Below are 20473 nucleotides of genomic sequence, written 5' to 3'. Positions count from 1 at the left end.
TTGGCAAAGTCTTTATAAAACCCACTCAAGTCACTTAACTTATTCTCAGTAAATGTGCATAGGACTGTAGTATTAGGTCAAATTAGGATTCAACAAATTAAATTCAATCAGACTTTCTTGCGCTAAATCTCCAAATGAAGTATAATGTTCCATTCAGTGGGTTAGGAAGGAGTCAGACTGTTAAATTCCTCTACTATAAGGTAAACGTAAAGGGACCCCTGACCATTAGGTCCAGTCATGGCCGACTCTGGGATTGCGGTGCTCATCTCGCTCTATAGGCCAAGGGAACTAGCGTACAGCTTCCGGGTCATGTGGCCAGCATGACTAAGCCGCTTCTGGCGAACCAGAGCAGCGCATGGAAATGCCGTTTACCTTCCCGCCGGAGCGGTACCTATTTATCTACTTGCACTTTGACGTGCTTTCAAACAGCTAGGTTGGCAGGAGCAGGGACCGAGCAACAGGAGCTCACCCCGTCAAGGGGATTCGAACCGCCAACCTTCTGATCGGCAAGTCCCAGGCTCTGTGGTTTAATCCACAGCACCACCCGCGTCCCATTCCTCTACTATGATTACCTACTAAACCCAAAATGGCTTGGGTCCTGAAGGATTGCTTCTTCCTAATTCATCCTGCCCACATCTGAAAGGGCCTTGGGTGACCATGAAAGCCTTCTGGCATCTTGGCTCCTGGCATTACCCACATAACCATTCAACAAATTAAACTGTTTTTCTTTATTTCATTTATATGACAAATTTGAAGGGAGACTTGGGAGGCCACAAAAAGTGTTTAGAGGGTTGTTTATGTCCCATAGGTTGTGCCTTAGCCACCTCCACTGTAAAGGATTCTGGGGGCAGCTCTAATCATGCTTAGGTCACAATATGAGAGAGCGAAACCTAGCATCACGAGCAGGATTACAAGATAAAGTGCCGTGCACCTGCTTGGGGAAACAAATGGTTTGGGCCAGCCTATGACCTTCCAAATTCATCAAGGTGCTCCAAACTACAGTAAATTTATCTAGAAACAAGAAAATTAAATTCAAGCAATGATCATGCAAGAAAACTGGCTGGAGCCATGGGCTTCCCCACAAATGTCACAGCAGAGCAAGTGGCATCATCATCTGCGTTCTTCCTATCACTTGCCTGCTGTGTTCATTCCCTTGTGCAATATTTAAAATCCAGATTCTGCTGCTATAAAATTGCTAATCTGTTTTGTGTTATTGTTTTTACAGATCTTCATTAACATCCCCAGATACTGAAGTATTATAATGGTACTGAAGTCTGCACAGGAGTGTCATCTGGAAAGATTAGTGTTCGTATTTGAAAGAGCTCTATTAAGCCATATTTCTGTATTAAGCCAATCCTCTATTAACACATCTTTCACTCCTAGCTGAATTACCTAGTTTAATTTAAACAACTAATACAAATCAACACTATAACTCAGCTTTAAAACTAATATATTACCTTGCTCCCTTAAAAAAGAGTTAAAGAGAGAAGTTTTAAACTGCTTTAAGAACTACATCTGCCTCCAAGCTTCCACATATTTGTTTTACAGGTATTTTTTTTAAAGTGTCTTCTTTTTAAAAGTATATAGTACCTTCTCTTACTGCTGAGTGAGGAAAGCCCCTAACATGTAAAGAGAGATGTTCATTTTAGTAAGCCTTAAACACAAATCAAACACAACACTGGAACAAATACCGTATTTTTTGCTCTATAAGACTCACTTTTTCCTTCCTAAAAAGTAAGGGGAAATGTGTGTGCGTCTTATGGGGTGAATGCAGGCTGCGCAGCTATCCCATGGAGCCAGAACAGCAAGAGGGGTCGCTGCTTTCTCTGCTCAGCGATCCCTCTTGTTGTTCTGGCTTCTGAGATTCAGAATATATTTTTTCTTGTTTTCCTCCTCCAAAAACTAGGTGCGTCTTATGGTCTGGTGCGTCTTATAGAGCGAAAAATACGGTATGCTGTAAAGAAAGAGATGTGCTGATATTGTCCCTTTGCGGGTTAGCACACTTCCTTACTTCTGTTGTTTTGGCATTATCTCCCGTATCTGTCATTTTCACTGGCGTCGAACGCTGAGATGCAGCCCCCTCATCTTCTTTATCAGTTCCAGAATCATCCTCCGAACTGCTAGACACGGCCTCCTCGCTGGGTGGTGGTGGAGCACTAGCAGCCGTTTTGCGCTGAAGCACCGTTTCTTCTCTATTGCTCTTGTTCCTAAACAAAATTGGAATTTATTACACATCATGATATCTCAAGAAAGAGGCAGTTCAATTTTATCACCATTCCCTTCAAGAGACAGAAGTGAAAGGGCAAGAAGAGAGAAAGCCTCTTCTTTTCTCATGTATGAAAGTCCAAATGGTTTCTTTAAGAGATCGGGAATGGGATGTAAGATCAAGTGTTCCCTCCTCCCTTCAGCAAATTCTGCCTCCCCGTCCTTAGCCACAGTTAAGCATTATGAGTGCAAATGTTGTTGTCATCACTGACCCTAACAGAAAACAATATATCCAGGTCTTGGTTAAGGCTATTAGAATAAATTTTAAAAAGAGAGGAGGGGGTCTGAAGGGAAGGGGGCGACCTTTCAAAAGATGCACCCTTGCAGCCCACCTTTGTCATAAGCACAGATAAAGAAACCAGGAGCATTGTGTCTCCACCAACTCTCAGTCTTATCACAATGCTGCTTTGAAAAATGCTCTATGGACTCCTCTGCTATATATGTTACTTTCCATTTATGTCACAGGCCTTTGGGTTCTCTAATTATCTGTTATACTCATTAAGTAGTATCCAACAGTCATACTCAGAGTAGGCCCAATGAAATCAATGGAATGAAGTAAATGGGTCCTGTTGGTTTTAAAGGATCTACCCTATTTCAGTCCAATGGGTTGAATCCAATGAAGTTGTCCCATTAATACAAGGATTTCTTTCTTTCTCTCTTATCTTTCCATGCACCCCCAAATCTGATCAAGAGAGTTGGGGGGAAACCCTGGAAAAGATGGAAGGCTGGGTGAGCAGATCAAGAAGAGAAGAGGTAGTGGAAGTCCTTGTATTGACAGAACTCCACTGGATACAAACCACTAATTTGAAATTGATTGCTGTAAGTATTTAAATCAATGGACTTCAATGGATCTAACTCTGAGTAACACTACATATTTTCCACTGTTCTCAACTATAACCACAGTTTATTCTGTCCCCGAACGCTTGGGTCTTCCTGTCATTTTGACTAGGACACTGACTACGGCATCTTAAACTAAGGTGCAAAAACATTAGAATATAAGCACCTAATTAAAACAGCTTTAATGTTCTCCCTAACGTTATTAGGGAGAACTCTGCAAGCAAACCCAGTACGAAGGCGGCTTTCAAAAAGCTTTGCTAGAAGCAATGAGTCACTTTTTAATACCTCTAGTCCAGTCATGGAAAACTATAAATTGACAAATAGTGAAGTAGCTTAATGGCTCCAAACCAGGTTCAGAACATTTTGACACTTTGAGTTTTTGAAAATATGGATCAAAAGCAACAATTTGGAGTCTTTGAGCTATTTCAAGGAAAAGAATGTGATTGATCTATTATATTGTTCAGGTACAAATGTTCACTTTAGGATTCCCAGCACAGATAGCCTTATTGATCTCTTGCATACATTTAAGTAATTTCTTTCTTAGAAATATAAAGCTTTTGTGTTCTGAGCAAATGGATTTTTACAGCCTGATGAGAAGAATGAAGAAATAAAAATCTACACTCAATGCTCTTTTTTATTAAAAAAAAAAGTAGTTAAAAAAGTCAAAGAGAACAGAGCAAAAGAACCAAAGACCTCAGTATCCAGTCAGAAGAACAAGTTGTCCTATAGGTTGAAGCATGCAAATAGTCAGATACAAAGGAAAATTATTTCATAAATTAATACAAGTGCAAAGATGTCTCAGCACAGCATTCAAATCTGTGACTTGAACTGCACTGGTAACATGAAACTTCAAATACACTGCCGCTATAACTGCTTTTCTTGCAGAAATAGATCACACTGGCAGCTTCTGCTTCTTTATCTGTGGAAAACAGCTGTGGCATATGAAGATGTCCTCCTAGCTATGTCAGGGCTGCTGCTCATTGAGACTAAGATAGGGCAGGGTGGCAGTGAGAGTGGGGGAAGCACCAAGTTGGAGGTGGCATTGGACGCAGGTGCATATGCCTCTGTGTCCACTGATGCCAACCTAGTTCTCTCTTGTTCTCACCCAGCCCCAGCTTGATCCTAGCCCTGACGAGTGGCACTGCCACTGTGGCCAGCAAGGCAGGGCTGTAGCGATGTCTTACTGGTGGAAATTGACATTTAGGTCCATTTGTATGCAATAAACCACTCCCTAGAATCTAACTAAAATTACATCAAAACTTTAATTAAAATTAAGAGCAATTAAAATTACTAAGGAAACAAGAAGGGTATCGGAACTGGCTTTTCTTTGCATTCAGAGAAAGGGAGGAGGACTGGAGAGCAGCAACTCATTACAATTTACCTTTTGTACAGGGAATCTCAGCTGTTTGTAGATAGATGGCCAACTATATGTAAATAAGGCAAACGAGATTTTTTTTGGGGGGGGGGGTCTTTCCTCCCTCACTCCAAACCATCCTTTGTAAATCCAATATAGTGTCTATAAATTATACACACGCAAAAAACATTTACTGGTTTGACTCAAGAAGGTTAAACTACGGATATCATTGTATTAAGCCCCATATTAGTTAATATTAGGTACTAAATGAGTAAATAAAAAACATTTCTGCATTCAATTCCTGATTTTCTTCTTACCCCAAAACGGATTTTCCAGTTTCATCAGGTTTACGTACAGTAAATGGGCTGGGATCAATGCCAACATTCTTGGGCATAAAATCTCTGAAGGGTATAAAGAATAAAGAATCAAATATAACAAGTTAACAGAGCAATCCAAACCTTAGATAGGCGGGGAGGGGGGTGACAGAAAGGTCTGCTTCTGCAACCCTGTTGCTAATACTGGCCAGAGCATTAAATGGGGGGGGGGGCAAAAACTTGCTTCATGCTTTATCAGCCAGGATAGTGATTAGGCCTGAAGCCATAAATTGATAGCTGTGGGATTGCTCAACTCCTTCTCTGGAAAACCTCATTTCAGGGAAGTCTGCCAGTAGTACTTCTGCCTGCCCACACTTTCGGCAGACAGAACTAGGTCGACACCAGCAGTGACACTAGTAATTTTATACATTTTAAAACTGGTGCTCCTCTATCTAAGCAGATACACATGTCAAAAGCTTCAGAATCAGCACAGATTCGTCCATCCTTTATTGCAGATTCGTCCATCATATGAAAGATACGAATTCTTCTGTATTGAAAGCCATTTTAAGGCTATGTAAGGAAAGTTTTTCTAAAAGAATTCAATTCAGTTTCATTTGTAAAATGGAAAGGCTGAATCAAAATTCTATTATCTTGAAAAATAAAACATACATACCGAATTGAATTTGTCATTGCCAAGCAAAAAGTGTCATCAAAACTGCTGAGTTCATAGGGTCGAAAAAATTCATTATGAATGTCAATCTCTTCATCATAGTTATGAAATTTCTTCACTATTAGCTTCCTTCTGTTTTCAGCAACAGACATTGCTAAAAAAGAAATGCAGGTAAAGTAAATCTCTTAAATACTGTATCATCTATTGCTAAGGGGACTCTTTCCCCCTGGAGCCCTCACAACATCCTCCCTGACCCTCTGGAGCAGCGTTTTCAAGATGAGTGGGGGACAGCAAGAGGTGTCAGGGGAAATCATCTTCTCCCCCATTCCTCTAGTGGAGTGGAGTGTGGGCAGAATGCCATCCATGTATAGTTTGAATACAACCCAGTGTATTAAAAACTACTAATTTTCTATAGAAGAATGGCCATGTGTAGTACAGTAAATACCTCCATGTGTGTTTTCAGCAGATCTCTTGATCCTTAAGTTAACAGGTACATTATTTCACTTTTCTATTTTTATTCTAGTAATTGTGTCCAATTAATGTTACTATTATGTAAGCAAATTGTGTTCAGATTTAAAAATAAAGGAAAAACACACTTTCTTGTACGTATAACTGACCTTCATCATAAGGCATTGGCAAGCATTCCAGGACACCTGGAGTCCACCAGAAAGTGTAGCTTTAAGTATGGAACAAAAACAATAGTTTTAAAAATCCAGTGAGTTATATCCAAAAGTTCTCCCATTCCATCAAATGCTCCAACCCTTTCTCCCTTATACAAGGAACAACCTCTTATAACACCTGAATCATGCCTCTTCTTCCTTCCTACAAATCCCTTCTCAAAGCGCATTTGCCCATGCAGTATTTAGGAAACCCTCTACAGTGGTGCCCTGCAAGACGAATGCCTTGCAAGACGAAAAACTCGCTAGACGAAAGAGTTTTCCGTTTTTTGAGTCGTTCCACAAGACGAATTTCCCTATGGGCTTGCTTCGCAAGATGAAACGTCTTGCGAGTTCTTGCGAGTTTGTTTCCTTTTTCTTAAAGCCGCTAAGCCGTTAATAGCCGCTTAGCTGCTAATAGCCGTGCTTCGCAAGATGAAAAAACCGCAAGACGAAGAGACTCGCGGAACGGATTAATTTCATCTTGCGAGGCACCACTGTAGTTCCTGTGCCTTGCTGTAACTAAGCCTGAGCATGTCCAACAGGAAGAAGCATGCTCTTTTCCTGATTACACCTCTGCTTCCACTTGCTGTTTCCCTTTGTTAAATTTTAGACTATCAACCCTCCACACGATGGTGTAAGCTAGAATACACATTGACAGAGCAAAAGAAACAACAGGAACATCCGTACTAGATCAAACCAACAGTCTATCTAGTTCCGGATCCTGCTTCCCACAGAGGCCAACCAAACGTCTGTGGGAAGTCCACAGAAGGACATGAGGGCAATAGCTGTGGCCCCATAAGCAACTGGTATTCACATGCATGTGCCTCTGCTACCCAAGAAAATACATAGCCAGCAGCCATTACTTGGCTTATCCTCCATTAATGTGTCTAATCCAGCTATCAAAGTCAGTGGCCATCATTGTATCTTGGAGTAGACAGTTACACAGCTTTAACTACATGCTATATGAAGATGTATTTCCTTTTGCCAGTTTTATGATATGCTTTTGGAGTTGGGGCAACCAGAATTGTGCACAGTACTCCTAGTGCAGTTGCAAATACCAGCAGTTTTGATCCCTTTCCTAATGATTCACCAAGACTGAATTCTCCTTTTTCACAGCTGTCAACATATACTAGGGAGCATTTTAATCAAACTCTTCACTCTGACTATAATATTTTGTTCCTAGTTAGGTAACATTAACTCAGCTCCCTATCTGCATATCTTTAAGAGGTAGGATTTTTTGCCCCAATATGCATCATATTATACTTTACAGGAAATTTATCTGCTATTTTATTGCCTGCTCACCAAGTTTGCTTTTGGAGATCTTTGCAATCCCTTTTACTACCCTGAATTATTAGTGCTATCAGCAAACTTGATTACTTTGCTACTGACCATTAACTCCAAATAATTTATGAATATTGGGGGACTCCACTTTTTACATCCCTAAACTATGAGAATTGTCTGGTTATAATTACATTTTAATTATAATTAACTATATCGTAAAATCAAACTTATAATATGTTATGTTAGAAATTATTATAGTTGCCCAATTTAAACATTTCCAACCATAATATCTTCTTAAGACATAGAACACAGAATTAGAGTTTATTGATAGCCATGTTTGCTTTTGCTTTGCTCTTTCTGCTATAACCAGCAATGGAAATGCTAGTCACACACAAGGGAATATGGATTGTGGTCCATGTGTCTATTGCTCTACACATAATGAAATTGACTTCAACATCCTGCTGTTTGTTTGACTGAGGAATGATTTGATCTGGTAACCTAAGTGTGAAAAGATAAAAAACCCTTCTTGGCTAGAAGAGTTTATAGTCTCAGCCGTGTAACTGCACTTTTATGAAGAATTTTCTGGAGTCTGCAAGGGCAGCATGGCTATATTGATCTGCACAATCAATATATATTGGTCTCAAAAGCCCAAACACAGTTGGAGCTAAAAAGTCAAGACCTACAAATTTAATAGCAGTTTAAAAAGATGAAAGATCAAAGATAATAGCCAGAAACTTTGCAATGTCATACAGTGCTTTAAACCCTTGTGGACTCAGTATGACTAAGGTTTTAGCAAATGGAGGTTACGCCTTATGTTTAATTTATTATTATTATTATTATTAAGAATTACATGACAAACATAGTGGCAATATTTTAATTTTTTTAATGTAGAAAACACAACTGAAGATGGGCCAGTAGCCTGTAACTGAGATCATTTTGTTACAAGATGTAATAGTAACTTATAGTTACTATTGTTTACTACAAGATGTAATAGTAACATAAATGTTGAGGATAAAGGGAACACATGTTATCAAATGAGACTACAAATCTAACTTAGAACTTAACCTTTGGGGTCATGTGGAACAAGATTTAACTGCTTATTGAAAGCAGGGAACAACACTAAAGACAGCAAATCCTTCCAGAACACAAATTGGCACAATGTTTCATCTTACTATGAAATATGGGGTTAAGTTGATTCAGCACCCTGCTAACCGTATCCTATATAGATGTGGAGATGATGAACAGAAGAACACTACTCATTCATTTTTATTTACATTGTCAACTTTACAAATCTGACAACCTAAAGTGGGGCACAACAGATTGTCTCCTATACTACCCTTCCATGACTGGAAAGAGCCCTTCAATTGAAAAGGAGTATTTGATCTAGCAGGAGCCTCTGCTAACAGAAGAGGAGGGTGAAGGTGATTTTCACCAGTTCTTCCTTCTTCTTTTGTACTATGGGAGAGGGTAGAGGTGTACAGATGGTTTGGTATATGGTCACACTTCTCCTGAAAGACCAAGTCATGGACTCTGTGCAGTCTATGGAAGCACAGATGGTGGTGATGACTAAGAGCATCTTTTATCAGCTTACGCTGATACTCCAGCTGCAACTCTATCTAGAAGCAGTGGACCCTGCCTCAGTTATTCATGCTCTTGTCACATCCATACAAGACTACTAATGTGCTTTACATAAGACTTTGAAGACACTTTGGAACCTTCAGCTGGTACAGAATGCAGCCATCCCAGATGCTTGTGGGAACTAAGCATTCAGATCATGCTATAAAAATTCTGTATCAGCTCCATTGGTGAGCCACTCACATTTGGGTGCAATTGAAATTGCTGGTATTGTTCTTTAAAGCCTAAATGGTTCAGTTTACTTGAAGAACTTGAATGGGTCTGGGCCTTGAGATGGGCCACAAAAACCCTTCTTGCACGTATACTATCAATGACTATTAGGTCATTGACAGTGATGGTCCCATATCTATGGAACACCAAAAGGAGATACAGCTGACTTGTTCTCTGATTGTTTTAGATTAGGCTTTGAAGACCTTTTAATTTCAATCTGCTTTTGGTTAAAACAACAGGCCAAATATGTTTTTAAAACTATTACTATTCTTGTAACATATTTTTTATTGGTCTGGATTAGAAACTGTTGTATGTTGCTGTTTTATCTTAAAATATTGCACTACTTGGTTTTAGAATTATTTTATGGTACTGATTATATCGCCCTAATTTTGGGGGGAAGCTAACAAGAAGAGTGCCATGAAATACCTTCTCCTTGCCTGGATAAGAGTCATTGTGTCTTTCTGGTGCAAGTAAAAATCAGTAGGAAGATCACAGAGGTGAGGCTTCCCTTCTTCTGGTTGAAATACTCCCAGAAACAAGTTAATTGAATCTTGCCTGTCAGCATCTGGAAGAAATGAGTAACAATTGAGAGCCATACACATATTTATGTGTGATACATGGTTAATCCAGGGGTGGGCTGAAAGGAACAACACCAAGAACACCAATTTGTCACCCTACTGCCACATGGCAAACTGGGGGTGATCATTTCAGGAGTCACAGTTTGACCCTCTCAAAATGTCTTTTTGGAGAGGGGAGCTTTGCCTTTGTAAGCAGTGGTTGGTACGGCTACTGGCACTGAAAAGTATTAATATATTCAAAAGGAAGAAGAAAAAATGTAAATGGTAAGACCCCAGCATGTACTGCAATTGCAAATCTCCATCCCCTTCCCCTCTCTAATCATTTCACTCCACTCCTTTTTGTTTTGGGAACTTGCCTTGAAATGTTCCTCCATGTTTGGGCAAACTTCCAAAACATTATCCATAAAATTAACAGAGAGCATATGATATACAAGGATAACTTGCAGGTTTATCAAAATAAACACAGCTTTAGAATGCAACTGGAAAAAACCGAATACAAGAAAAGCAACAGGGAAGTAACACTGGAGCTACCTTAAGTATCAACGTTGTCTGTTAAATGTGAAAATAACTGAAGTAACTTTTATGAACAAACTAATACAACAAAGCTGGGCCTTGAAAAATAGTAGTTTGTAGTTTTATTAAAAGATGAAGCACTGATGGAAACATTAACTGTTTTCCCTTTAGCCATGCTGAAAGTGTGCACTGCAATTAAGAAAATCCTGTACAGATTCTTTTCTAAATTATTTTTGTACCTACGTGTGCTCTAGCACATTTTTTGTATGCCGTCTGTGGAAAGACATATAACCAGGAGCTAATGAGCCAAAGTAATTGAGTTAGCTTAAACACTTCATTGCCCTCACTCGGCAAAAAATCTAAAGGGCCAGAATTAGTACGACTAGGACTGTAGTGCACCATGATTAACTGGATAGAGTAATCAGATTACTTTCCTATATATCAGTTAAAGGGAAGTTGACTGTCCAGTCCTGTTTCTGGATAAATAGCCTGTTTTAGATTCCAGAAACAAGAAATGTGGCAACATTAATGCTGAAGTCTGTAGTGGGTCATTACCCTTCCTAGACAGATCAGATATACTGCTTTACAATGGTTCTTCCAATAATCTTGACTACATAACGTGGAAAGAAATCAGTGGCTTATAATGCCTGACAAACTACTGTTTGTCCTCTGTTGCCTGTTTGAAAAGGGATTAGAAGGACACACTTTTATACCTATAATAGAAATAACAGTATGTCTGGTTCTAAACGTTTTAACCGCAGTATGACATTTGGATGCCCTCTAATCTTGAGTGCTGCTTGGCAATTCCAATTCAGTCAAGCAGTGAAGAAAGTTACCTGCCTATGTGACCTTATTTCGCTTATATTTATGTTATTTTTGTCTGCTTCTCTACAGAAAAATAAGTTTATTTAAGAAGGATTCTGTCTAAACACTTACCATTCTTGCACTCAAATTTCTCAGAATAGATCACTTGGCTGCATACATTTGGGCTTAATGCTCATATTAGCAAGGTAATCTTCCCCGTGGTTTCGTGTTCCTTAACAGCTGCAGTGGCAGTTATGAAGTAAATGGCCCTTGCTAGAATATTATAATGCTACTATTTGACTGAGTGCTTTACTCCAAGCCATGAACGATTTCCACTAACACACGGGGTGTTTTAGATATTTTACAGCCTATATGGGAGCTGGAAAACAGACCCTTGATGGCTGCTTGAACACAACCATTCTGCTCACTGAGAGAAGGCAGATTTTGTCCAGGGTTACACTGTCATGCCTGATAGCAATTACAGTGTCCAACCCTTAAGGTTTAACTCTGAAGCTGTCCTACTGAATTTAAAGTTGAGCCTGACCCAAATACTTTTCAGGCTGTCAACATGTTATTTTGACCCAGTTTCATTTTCATCATAAAAATTCAATAGCACCATGTAGCCAGTTGTTTAAAAAATCTGTGTTTTTTAAAAAATAATTCTCACTTTATCAAGAATGACAAATGTTGGAAATCTCAGAGAAAGAATTCAAGTTACCTGAAAAAGCATTACTATAGTATCTTGAAAGAGTTTGCATAATATCTTTAGAATGCTGGGTCCAAGGTGCTATTTTTCTGTAGGTTTTTACTCGATGAACAAGTTGAGATCCACCATACTGAAGTGACAATGTATCTCCATGATCTTCATACAATTCTTCAAATAATCTAAAGCAGAGAGAACAACATGGTTAAGAATTCCAACGAGATGAATTTTTACAACAGTATGCCAGTGATTATTTCTATTTTATTTTTACTATGTTTCACCTAGAAAAATGTTTAAGTGTAAACATCCATACTTATCTAAAATGATGTGTCGAAACAGAAATTAGAAAAGTATCAATAACAAAAAACATATATGCTCCATTTCTATTAACAGTTGTAGGAAAAACCTACTATTTTAATAATAATGATAATTTCTAAAATGTCTTACCTAACGGCATCTGTGTCAAACAGCAGATTGGGTTTGTCAATCAGGCCTAAGGAATAAAGCTGATAGGCCAAAGCACATTTCCCAACCATAAACTGGGCTGTGTTCGTGCGATCCAGACAGTCAACACAATTTGTTCGAAGAACTCCAGTCTGAAAAAATAAGTGCAGGGACACATAATTAGTTTCAAGTCCATTAGTAAATATCAAATTATTCTTTAGGGCATAGCAGTAATTTTTGCCACCAAATCATCTATACTAATAGAACTTAATTAAGGTTGCACATGTGGTTCACTGGTGCAGATTCTCACATTTGCAAACCCATGGAAGTCTTTTAGGTACACTGAAAACTCACTCAAAGTGTACGGAACTGTTTGTGCACATAGTTCAGGTTTTTTTAATTATTCTCTTGTTAATTTATAATACATAGAAACCAATGTAAATGCCCCATAAACAGAAGGAGCTTTCATTTAAGGAAGCAGAGTTGCACATCTTTCCACCAGTGCAACTCTCTTTCTCTTTACAAGCATCTGAGGGGGATGCAACTGAACAGATTTTTCATGGAATCATAGAACTGTAGAGCTGGAAAGGACCATGAGGATCATCATCCAACGCCCTGCAATGCTAGAATCTTGCAACATGGGGCTTGAACCCACGACTCTTAGATGAAGAGTCTCATGCTCTTCCGACTGAGCTATCTCGGGTTCCTCAGTTCCACAATTCATGGCAGGTTTCTCATGTTTGGTTTTATGCAAGCATCTTGAACAAATGTATTTTTTTAACCATATCCACAGTATGAGATAGGTGAAACCTTTTTCGGAGTCATATTGCTTTGATAATAAGATTAATACAGTGATTTCTCATTCTTACATAATACTACTTTAAATTTGAAGTATTGGATATCATTTCAAAAAAACTGCTTTCAACCCTGATACTAAAAGTATTTGGGGGAAAACCATATGTTTATAGAAGAAGAAGAAGAAGAAGAAGAAGAAGAAGAAGAGGAGGAGGAGGAGGAGTTTGGATTTGATATCCCGCCTTTCACTCCCTTTAAGGAGTCTCAAAGCGGCTAACATTCTCCTTTCCCTTCCTCCCCCACAACAAACACTCTGTGAGGTGAGTGGGGCTGAGAGACTTCAGAGAAGTGTGACTGGCCCAAGGTCACCCAGCAGCTGCATGTGGAGGAGCGGAGACGCGAACCCGGTTCCCCAGATTACGAGACTACCGCTCTTAACCACTACACCACACTGGCACTCTATAGAGACATCAAGTGTGTGCTTGCACATCTATAGCACATTGAAAAGTTGTGCAGCAATTCTGCTTCATACAGAAAAATCTGTGTTTTAGCTATGAATATGTAGAAGCGTAAACATTAACAGAAAACATTCTTGGAACTGAAATTATGGATATTATGTTGTACAGTGGTACCTCAGGTTAAGAACTTAATTCGTTCTGGAGGTCCGTTCTTAACCTGAAACTGTTCTTAACCTGAGACACCACTTTAGCTAATGGGGCCTCCCACTGCTGCTGCGCCACTGCTGCACGATTTCTGTTCGTGTCCTGAAGCAAAGTTCTTAACCCGAGGTACTATTTCTGGGTTAGCAGAGTCTGTAAGCTGAAGCATCTGTAACCTGAAGCGTCTGTAACCCGACGTACCACTGTTACAGGTTACAGACGCTTCAGGTTACAGACGCTTCAGGTTACATACTCCATTAAAATACCTGTAAACGGCCAGTGGGAACTACAATTCCTCCCAGCTCATTCCACCTGTAAGACAGAACATTGTGTGTTACAAAACATTTATTCTATAAGAATTATCATCAATCTGTCCTCAGTCAGTAAAGACATAACCCTGGGAGATAATCCTATATACATTTACAACTCTGGAGCTTAATGCTTGGGGAGATAATTCTAGGAATCTGAAGCTCTGCTCTAGCAAGGAAACCTGTAGCGGCTACAGTAAACATCAACCAGAAATTACCCTGCATTTTGGAAAGGGGGTCAAATGTAATGCATAGTTCTACAAACACTGAAAAAGGTTGAAGTGCAGACTTGGAAAATTCAATTTAGAAACAAATAGTGTATGCTTAGCCTTCAGTCAAGCTCAGTATAGGTTAGTTTTGGTTTAAAGTGCAGCTTATAAACTTAAGTGTACAAGTAGGCCTCAGTTCTTTCACAGAAATGCTTAAACAGAAAATGTTATCCTACAACCAGGGCACTTGGCATTATGGCACAGAGGAAAGGGAAAATGCTACTACAGTGGTACCTTGCAAGACGAATGCCTCGCAAGACGAAAAACTCGCTAGACGAAAGAGTTTTCCGTTTTTTGAGTCGTTCCGCAAGACAAATTTCCCTATGGTCTTGCTTCGCAAGACGAAACGTCTTGCGAGTTCTTGCGACTTTGTTTCCTTTTTCTTAAAGCCACTAAGCTGTTAATAGCCGCTAAGCCGCTAAGCCGTTAATAGCCGCTAAGCCGCTAATAGCCGCTAAGCCACTAATAGCCGTGCTTCGCAAGACGAAAAAAACGCAAGACGAAGAGACTCAAGGAACGGATTAATTTCGTATTGCGAGGCACCACTGTAATCCTGTTTGAACCTTGTATGGGAAGCCAAGGCTGATATTACAGTACTAAAAGGCCCAATTTGGGTAGGAAGTTTCGTTCTTTTGAAGAAAGCAGTTCACTCAAGAGAATTGTTACTAACACTTCACCTGAAGGAAGTACTTTCCACATAGTTAATTTCCATTAGCATATAAATTACTCTGAATGCTTTGTAATGGAATAGACATTCAGGTCTCAAGACAAATGGTTCCCCAAGAACAAGTTTCATTACATCCCAACACAAATGAATTGCCTGTAAATATTAAAAAATACCCTTTAATATTAATGGCTTATACACCATTGAATAATACATAAAAATATATTAACAAGTTGAATCAAGCAATTGTATGTGGTAGATCAATAACTGTGTAAGCAGTCTCAAATTAATTTGTAAATTGTAATGAAAAATCAAGCATTACAAGTACAGTCTTTTTTGTTACACACATTTAAGATTTGTATTTTGCCTCTTATGCTACAGTATCTGCTACATGAAGAATAAATCATCTTAGTGACTACTACTCAGAGCCAATTGAAACAAATAAGAAATGAGCAACAGCAAAACTGTGTTAATGTGTATAGCAACATTAATTTTGATAAAATATACAGGAACCAGTTTTGTATTGGGAAGATGTAGCCTATCAAATCACCCAGGAAATAAACCATGTGAGGCAGAACTTGCTACATGATAAAATACCGTTTGCATTCCCTATATAATTCCTAGCAGGGATAAAGAGCCTGTGGCCCTCCAGAGGTTGCTTGGCAACAACTCCTACCAACCCCGACCACTGACTATGCTGGGTGGGGCTGATGGACACTGGAGTTCAAAAACACTTGGAGGGCCACAAGTTCCCTAGCCATAGTTTACAGTAACTGATCATTAGATTCTATTGATGGTATTGCAATTTGTGAACCAATGGTTTTAATCTTGTGAACCGCCCTGAGAGCTTCAGATGAAGAGTAGTATATAAATTGTAACAACAGCAACAAATCGTTTCTGTGTAAATACTTCTTTACTGAAAAAGGAGGAGGAAATTATCTTTCAACAGTCAATTGCTGTTTTTCTCTAAAGCAGCTTGAGGAGAGCTCCTTTTCAGGAGCTGGACTGCAAGATTTAATTCAGATTTCTCTTCTCCTTCCATGTGATGTTTTATTAATAAATGAATAATTAAGGAAGTCCTTTGTCTAGCTAGAAATGACAAACTATCACATGTAACAAAGGTAGGTAGTTTCAAATAGCACACTGACAGTGCCATAGATTTAAAAACAATTGACCAGGGAAATAATAAAAATTATCCCCCTGGAATAATCAGAACTCTTCAACCATGAATCAAAGCTAGTTAGTCACACTTAAGTGCCATTTAATGGAACAAATAAGTTCCAAATAATTTTTCTCATTGTTTTCCATGGGACGTAAGCATGATGAGCTTTCTTTGGACTGGAACTTTAATATCCTGGTGGACTTCACAAAATTGGCATTAGTGAAACCTAGGTGACTTCAGAGACAATCCACAGCATACAAGAGCACTGTGTTTTAACAAATATTGCTATAAAACTTCAGCTAACAGCACTCAGTGCTCAACTGGCTTTTGAGTTTAGAGCGGGCAAGATAGCTGCCAAGATTTAAAAATCACCCAGAGAAACCCAGTGTACATGATAAACTACTGCATGTATTCCCTAATTTGTTCATACTAATTATTCATTAGAAACTTGGGGCAAGGTTCAAAAGCACAGGATACAGCAGCTATGACAAGCATCATCATCATCATTTAATTTGTATACCGCCTTTCTATCTTACAATACTCAAGGCGGTTTACCAGCTGAAGAAACAAAGAATGTATACCTTATAACAATCTAATGCAATACAAAAATGTGACAATAAAACATAGCTTTAAAATAAGCAATCTACATCAAATAAAGTAACATCCAACAAGCAGGTCAGGATCTGGTCTGTGCATGGCTTGAAAACTATTTGGAAACCATGTGCATGCTGCTTTGAGTTCCATGGAAGAAATGTGGGTTATAGTTGTAATGAATAAATACAATAATGAGATTTGAACTTTCGGCTTACTATACTAAAAAGGGAGCATAAAATTGGTGTTCTTGAAGCAGCCAGAAAAGCTGAGCTGACTTCTGCTTACAAATAACCTTCAATTAATGTTCTTAGAACTGTTTATCATCTCCCAGGAAAGCAAGAAAGTATAAAATTAAAGGTATAGGAGATTTGCTGACAACACAAATAATAAAACACTATTGTATGACAAATGATTACCCCTTGTTGTTATGAAATAGCTGGTGTATACTTTTCTATTTATCTACATTGGTAATAAATGAATGTGGATTTCAAACCACTTTTTAGAAATCTTTTAAAATAATTATACACAAGAGAGCATTCTCCCGCATACATACTTTTCATCTGGGCGCAAGACACTGCAGTAGGAAGCAGGGTGATTTACAAAGAAGCCAGTTTTCTTCACTACATTCTCTGCAATAACGCTCAGCCTGTCAAGGACGTTACATAGTTTGCTAGATGGAAATAAAAGCAAAAACACTGAAGACATGTTTGTATTTACTCTCGTGGAAGAACATCTTTTTTAAAAAAAAATCACTTCAATAAACACCAGCCTCTTCTGCACTCTGCATGCACTGTATCCCTAAGCAATGTTAACCAAAGTTTAAAAAGAAGATAGCAACAGACTATCAATAAAAGCATAACCTGTTAACTACTTCCATTTCTCTGTGGCAAAATCATTTTCATAGAAAAGGGATGGGGAACTGGTAACTCTCAACAGCCACAGACACCATGACAGGAGTTGGTGCAACAAGATCTGGAGGGCCAGAGATTTCCCATTCCTGTTACAGCATCTCCAGAAGAATGGATCATAAACAATCGAACAACTCTGCTAGTTTTACTCATGTAAAGCTACCCAGAATCCATTTTGGACTATCTGATACAGTTGGAATTTTGAGAAAGTGCTGTGGGCAACAGTTACAAAATGGCTGCCATGGGGAGCAGGGTATAACACAATATAGCTACCATGGGACAAAACACTAAAGGGGGGATAAGCTGAAATACTTGCACAGATAGAACATTTGTAATAGAACAATGTTGAATTCCACCCATGAAGTGCTTTAAAGTCTAAGCAAAAAGCCTCTGAAATGCAGAGCTGGCTGGGTTGATTTCCAAACAGTACCATTTAACACAAATGACTCACATTTTATTTACATTCCCATGATACACTAAATGAACAATATAAAAATGGAACTTCATCTCCAGGTCCACAAAAGACACACTCTGAAGAGAGTTATGACAAAGTTCCCTCTGTCCCAACTAACATCTGGAGTCATGTGCTGCTCTAGTAATAAAACACATACCTCTTTGTATATTTGGCCATGTCCCATGGAATATATACAATTGCATGTTCAGGAGGTAGAAACTGATTGAGGTAGGTGACAGCAGCAACAAGCTCTTCACTCAATATCCTTTCATGTTTCCGTTTTTCACGTTCCTTCAAAAGGGAAAAATTAACTGATCATGGTAGTACATACACAAAGTAATGTTAACTCTGAACAAAAAAGAGAACACAAATATTGCAAATGATACAGCAGGGTAGGATTTATTTCTGCCCCCACAAAGTGTAGGCAGCCCTTTCTGGGGATCATCACAGATGTAAGATAATGAAGAGAAATCACTGTCTCAAGCCTCCTTAAATTGACAGAAAAATCTGTTCATTTCACTCAATTAAAAAGGCAAGGTCCTGGGATCTTGTGAGCACATGTACCAATGCAAAAAAGAAAAAAGAAAAAAAGAAGAGTCACTATTGTTTAGCATATGTTATTATTTTTTAGAGTATGCATCTGCCATTCATCATGAGATCCCAAGACATGCTTAAAATACAGTATTAAAAACAGTTGGAACAGACTGCAATCAAAATAAATGGGTGGTCCTAAAATATATGTATCAAGTGTCAAAGGTCAAGGTGAATAGGTGTGTATTTAGGATACAATGGAAAGTATGTCATAAAGGTGCCAGGTGTACCTCTGTGATGAGGGCCTAGGTTGAATGGGCTAGGAGGAAATGATCTCGTTAATACTCATTAAGTATTAAGCTACTCTTTTGCTTCAGTGACTTCAAGTGATAATGTTGCTATGAGAAATAGAAGTCCAAGTAGTATAAGAAATGTAAGCTACATTTTGGGAAAATCCTGAGTTCTGACAAATGTATGGGCCTATTAGACATGCAAAGTTATTACAACTTCCCATGTGCTCCTCACCCACTCACAGGGTAGAAACACTATTCTGTGGCAAGAAGAGTGTATGAAAACAGCAATCTCACCTATTTAAACCTCAATATCCTGGGCTTTCCATCTGAAACAAGTGTAATGAGCTGGACTTTAATTCCATATCCTAACCCCAAACCCAAATGGCATTTGCAAACATATGGCTTTTGAGCAGAGTTTATGGAAAACAAACTGTAAAAATAATGCACAACTAATGTCACATCCTGGGCAGTCCTATGCATGTCGACTCAGAAGCCCCTTGTAAGCCTGTATACCAGCCAAGTCTGCTGTATATAACCACAAACTAAAGGATTATCCTTTCCTCAGCTTAGATCTTCCACCTTGGCTGTGAATCTTAGAAGACCTGCTCCCTGGCTTAAAGGCCTTATTCCACCAGGCCTGGGAGGACAGGGTGCCTGACTGACTCCAGCTATGAAAGCCAAGCTGCTGAACAGGCTCTTGGGCAGGGGTATTGTTTAATCAAGCCTTGGCTTAGCTCAGCACAGCGTAGGAACACAAAGGACCTTGGAAGACAAAGTGACTGAGCTTTTCTCCAGAAGCCTGCCCAATTATTTAGGTCCTCGTAAGCCATAGCTTGGCTTACAGCGCCATGTGAACCAGGCCAATGGAAGTAAGTGTCAGTATCAATAATGACTAATATGTAGGTTTATATTGTCTTTTAGTTCCCTCCTGAATGATCTAATATCATAAAAATACAATGCGTCTATGATGGCAATGCTTTCGAGAAAAAACAAGCTGAAGAAAGACTAGAACTGGCATGAAGACTAGCTCCTTTCCACAGAGTCACCAGCCTGAGTCTGTAGAAAGCAAGGGGAAATAATAAATAATTTTGTGAGGTGGAATTTCAAAAGTTAAAGCATAGTCATAATTCTTTTTCAGACAGATTTTCTTCAAGTCCTATAAAGTATAGTCCTCTAGATACCGGTAATTGGGACCAAGGAGAAAGCCTGACTGTCCCTTCCAAACTAAAAGGCTAATGAAGTGTTTTGTAGAGGTGCCAGAAGCAGAACAGCAGTCCTCAGACCTTTGAACCTGTTGCTGAGGGTGGCACATCCTATTAGACAACCATAACGTTTTGGGAAGTAAGCTGTCTTCTCTTACCTTCTATGTCCCTCAGTGGGTGAGTAAATCACCTCTGTAACCACCCAAGGATGCAACTACTAGTGCAAACTGATGATAAATTTATTTCAAGGCCAAGCACTATATTGCAAATTTCCATTAAATAATTCCTGGCGACACACAAAAGGGACTTCTTACCTATTGTAATACTCTGTGATTGGAATTGGCTAAGTGGTGCAGAGAGTTGTTTG

General features: G+C 38.9%; 1 protein-coding gene across 3 annotated transcripts in view; it reads right to left on the bottom strand.

Annotated features, from left to right (window-relative positions):
• Window positions 1–20473, bottom strand: part of FIG4 (FIG4 phosphoinositide 5-phosphatase) — a 58409-nt gene that overhangs the window by 10377 nt on the left and 27559 nt on the right. For all 3 annotated transcript variants that reach the window (XM_081186697.1, XM_081186698.1, XM_081186696.1), the window contains exons 11-20: window positions 18238–18371; window positions 17272–17388; window positions 13988–14033; window positions 12271–12419; window positions 11839–12005; window positions 9652–9790; window positions 6058–6116; window positions 5444–5594; window positions 4774–4857; window positions 2012–2207 (exon numbers count right to left, since the gene is read on the bottom strand). In XM_081186697.1, coding sequence (XP_081042823.1) covers window positions 2012–2207; window positions 4774–4857; window positions 5444–5594; window positions 6058–6116; window positions 9652–9790; window positions 11839–12005; window positions 12271–12419; window positions 13988–14033; window positions 17272–17388; window positions 18238–18371 — 1242 coding nt within the window. The remainder of the gene's footprint in view (window positions 1–2011; window positions 2208–4773; window positions 4858–5443; window positions 5595–6057; window positions 6117–9651; window positions 9791–11838; window positions 12006–12270; window positions 12420–13987; window positions 14034–17271; window positions 17389–18237; window positions 18372–20473) is intronic.

Source organism: Podarcis bocagei, assembly GCF_964188305.1.
Source record: "Podarcis bocagei genome assembly, chromosome: 3".
Lineage (NCBI taxonomy): Eukaryota > Metazoa > Chordata > Lepidosauria > Squamata > Lacertidae > Podarcis > Podarcis bocagei.
The sequence above is the reverse complement of the archived record's forward strand: the minus strand, read 5'-3'. Positions and strand labels throughout refer to the sequence as shown.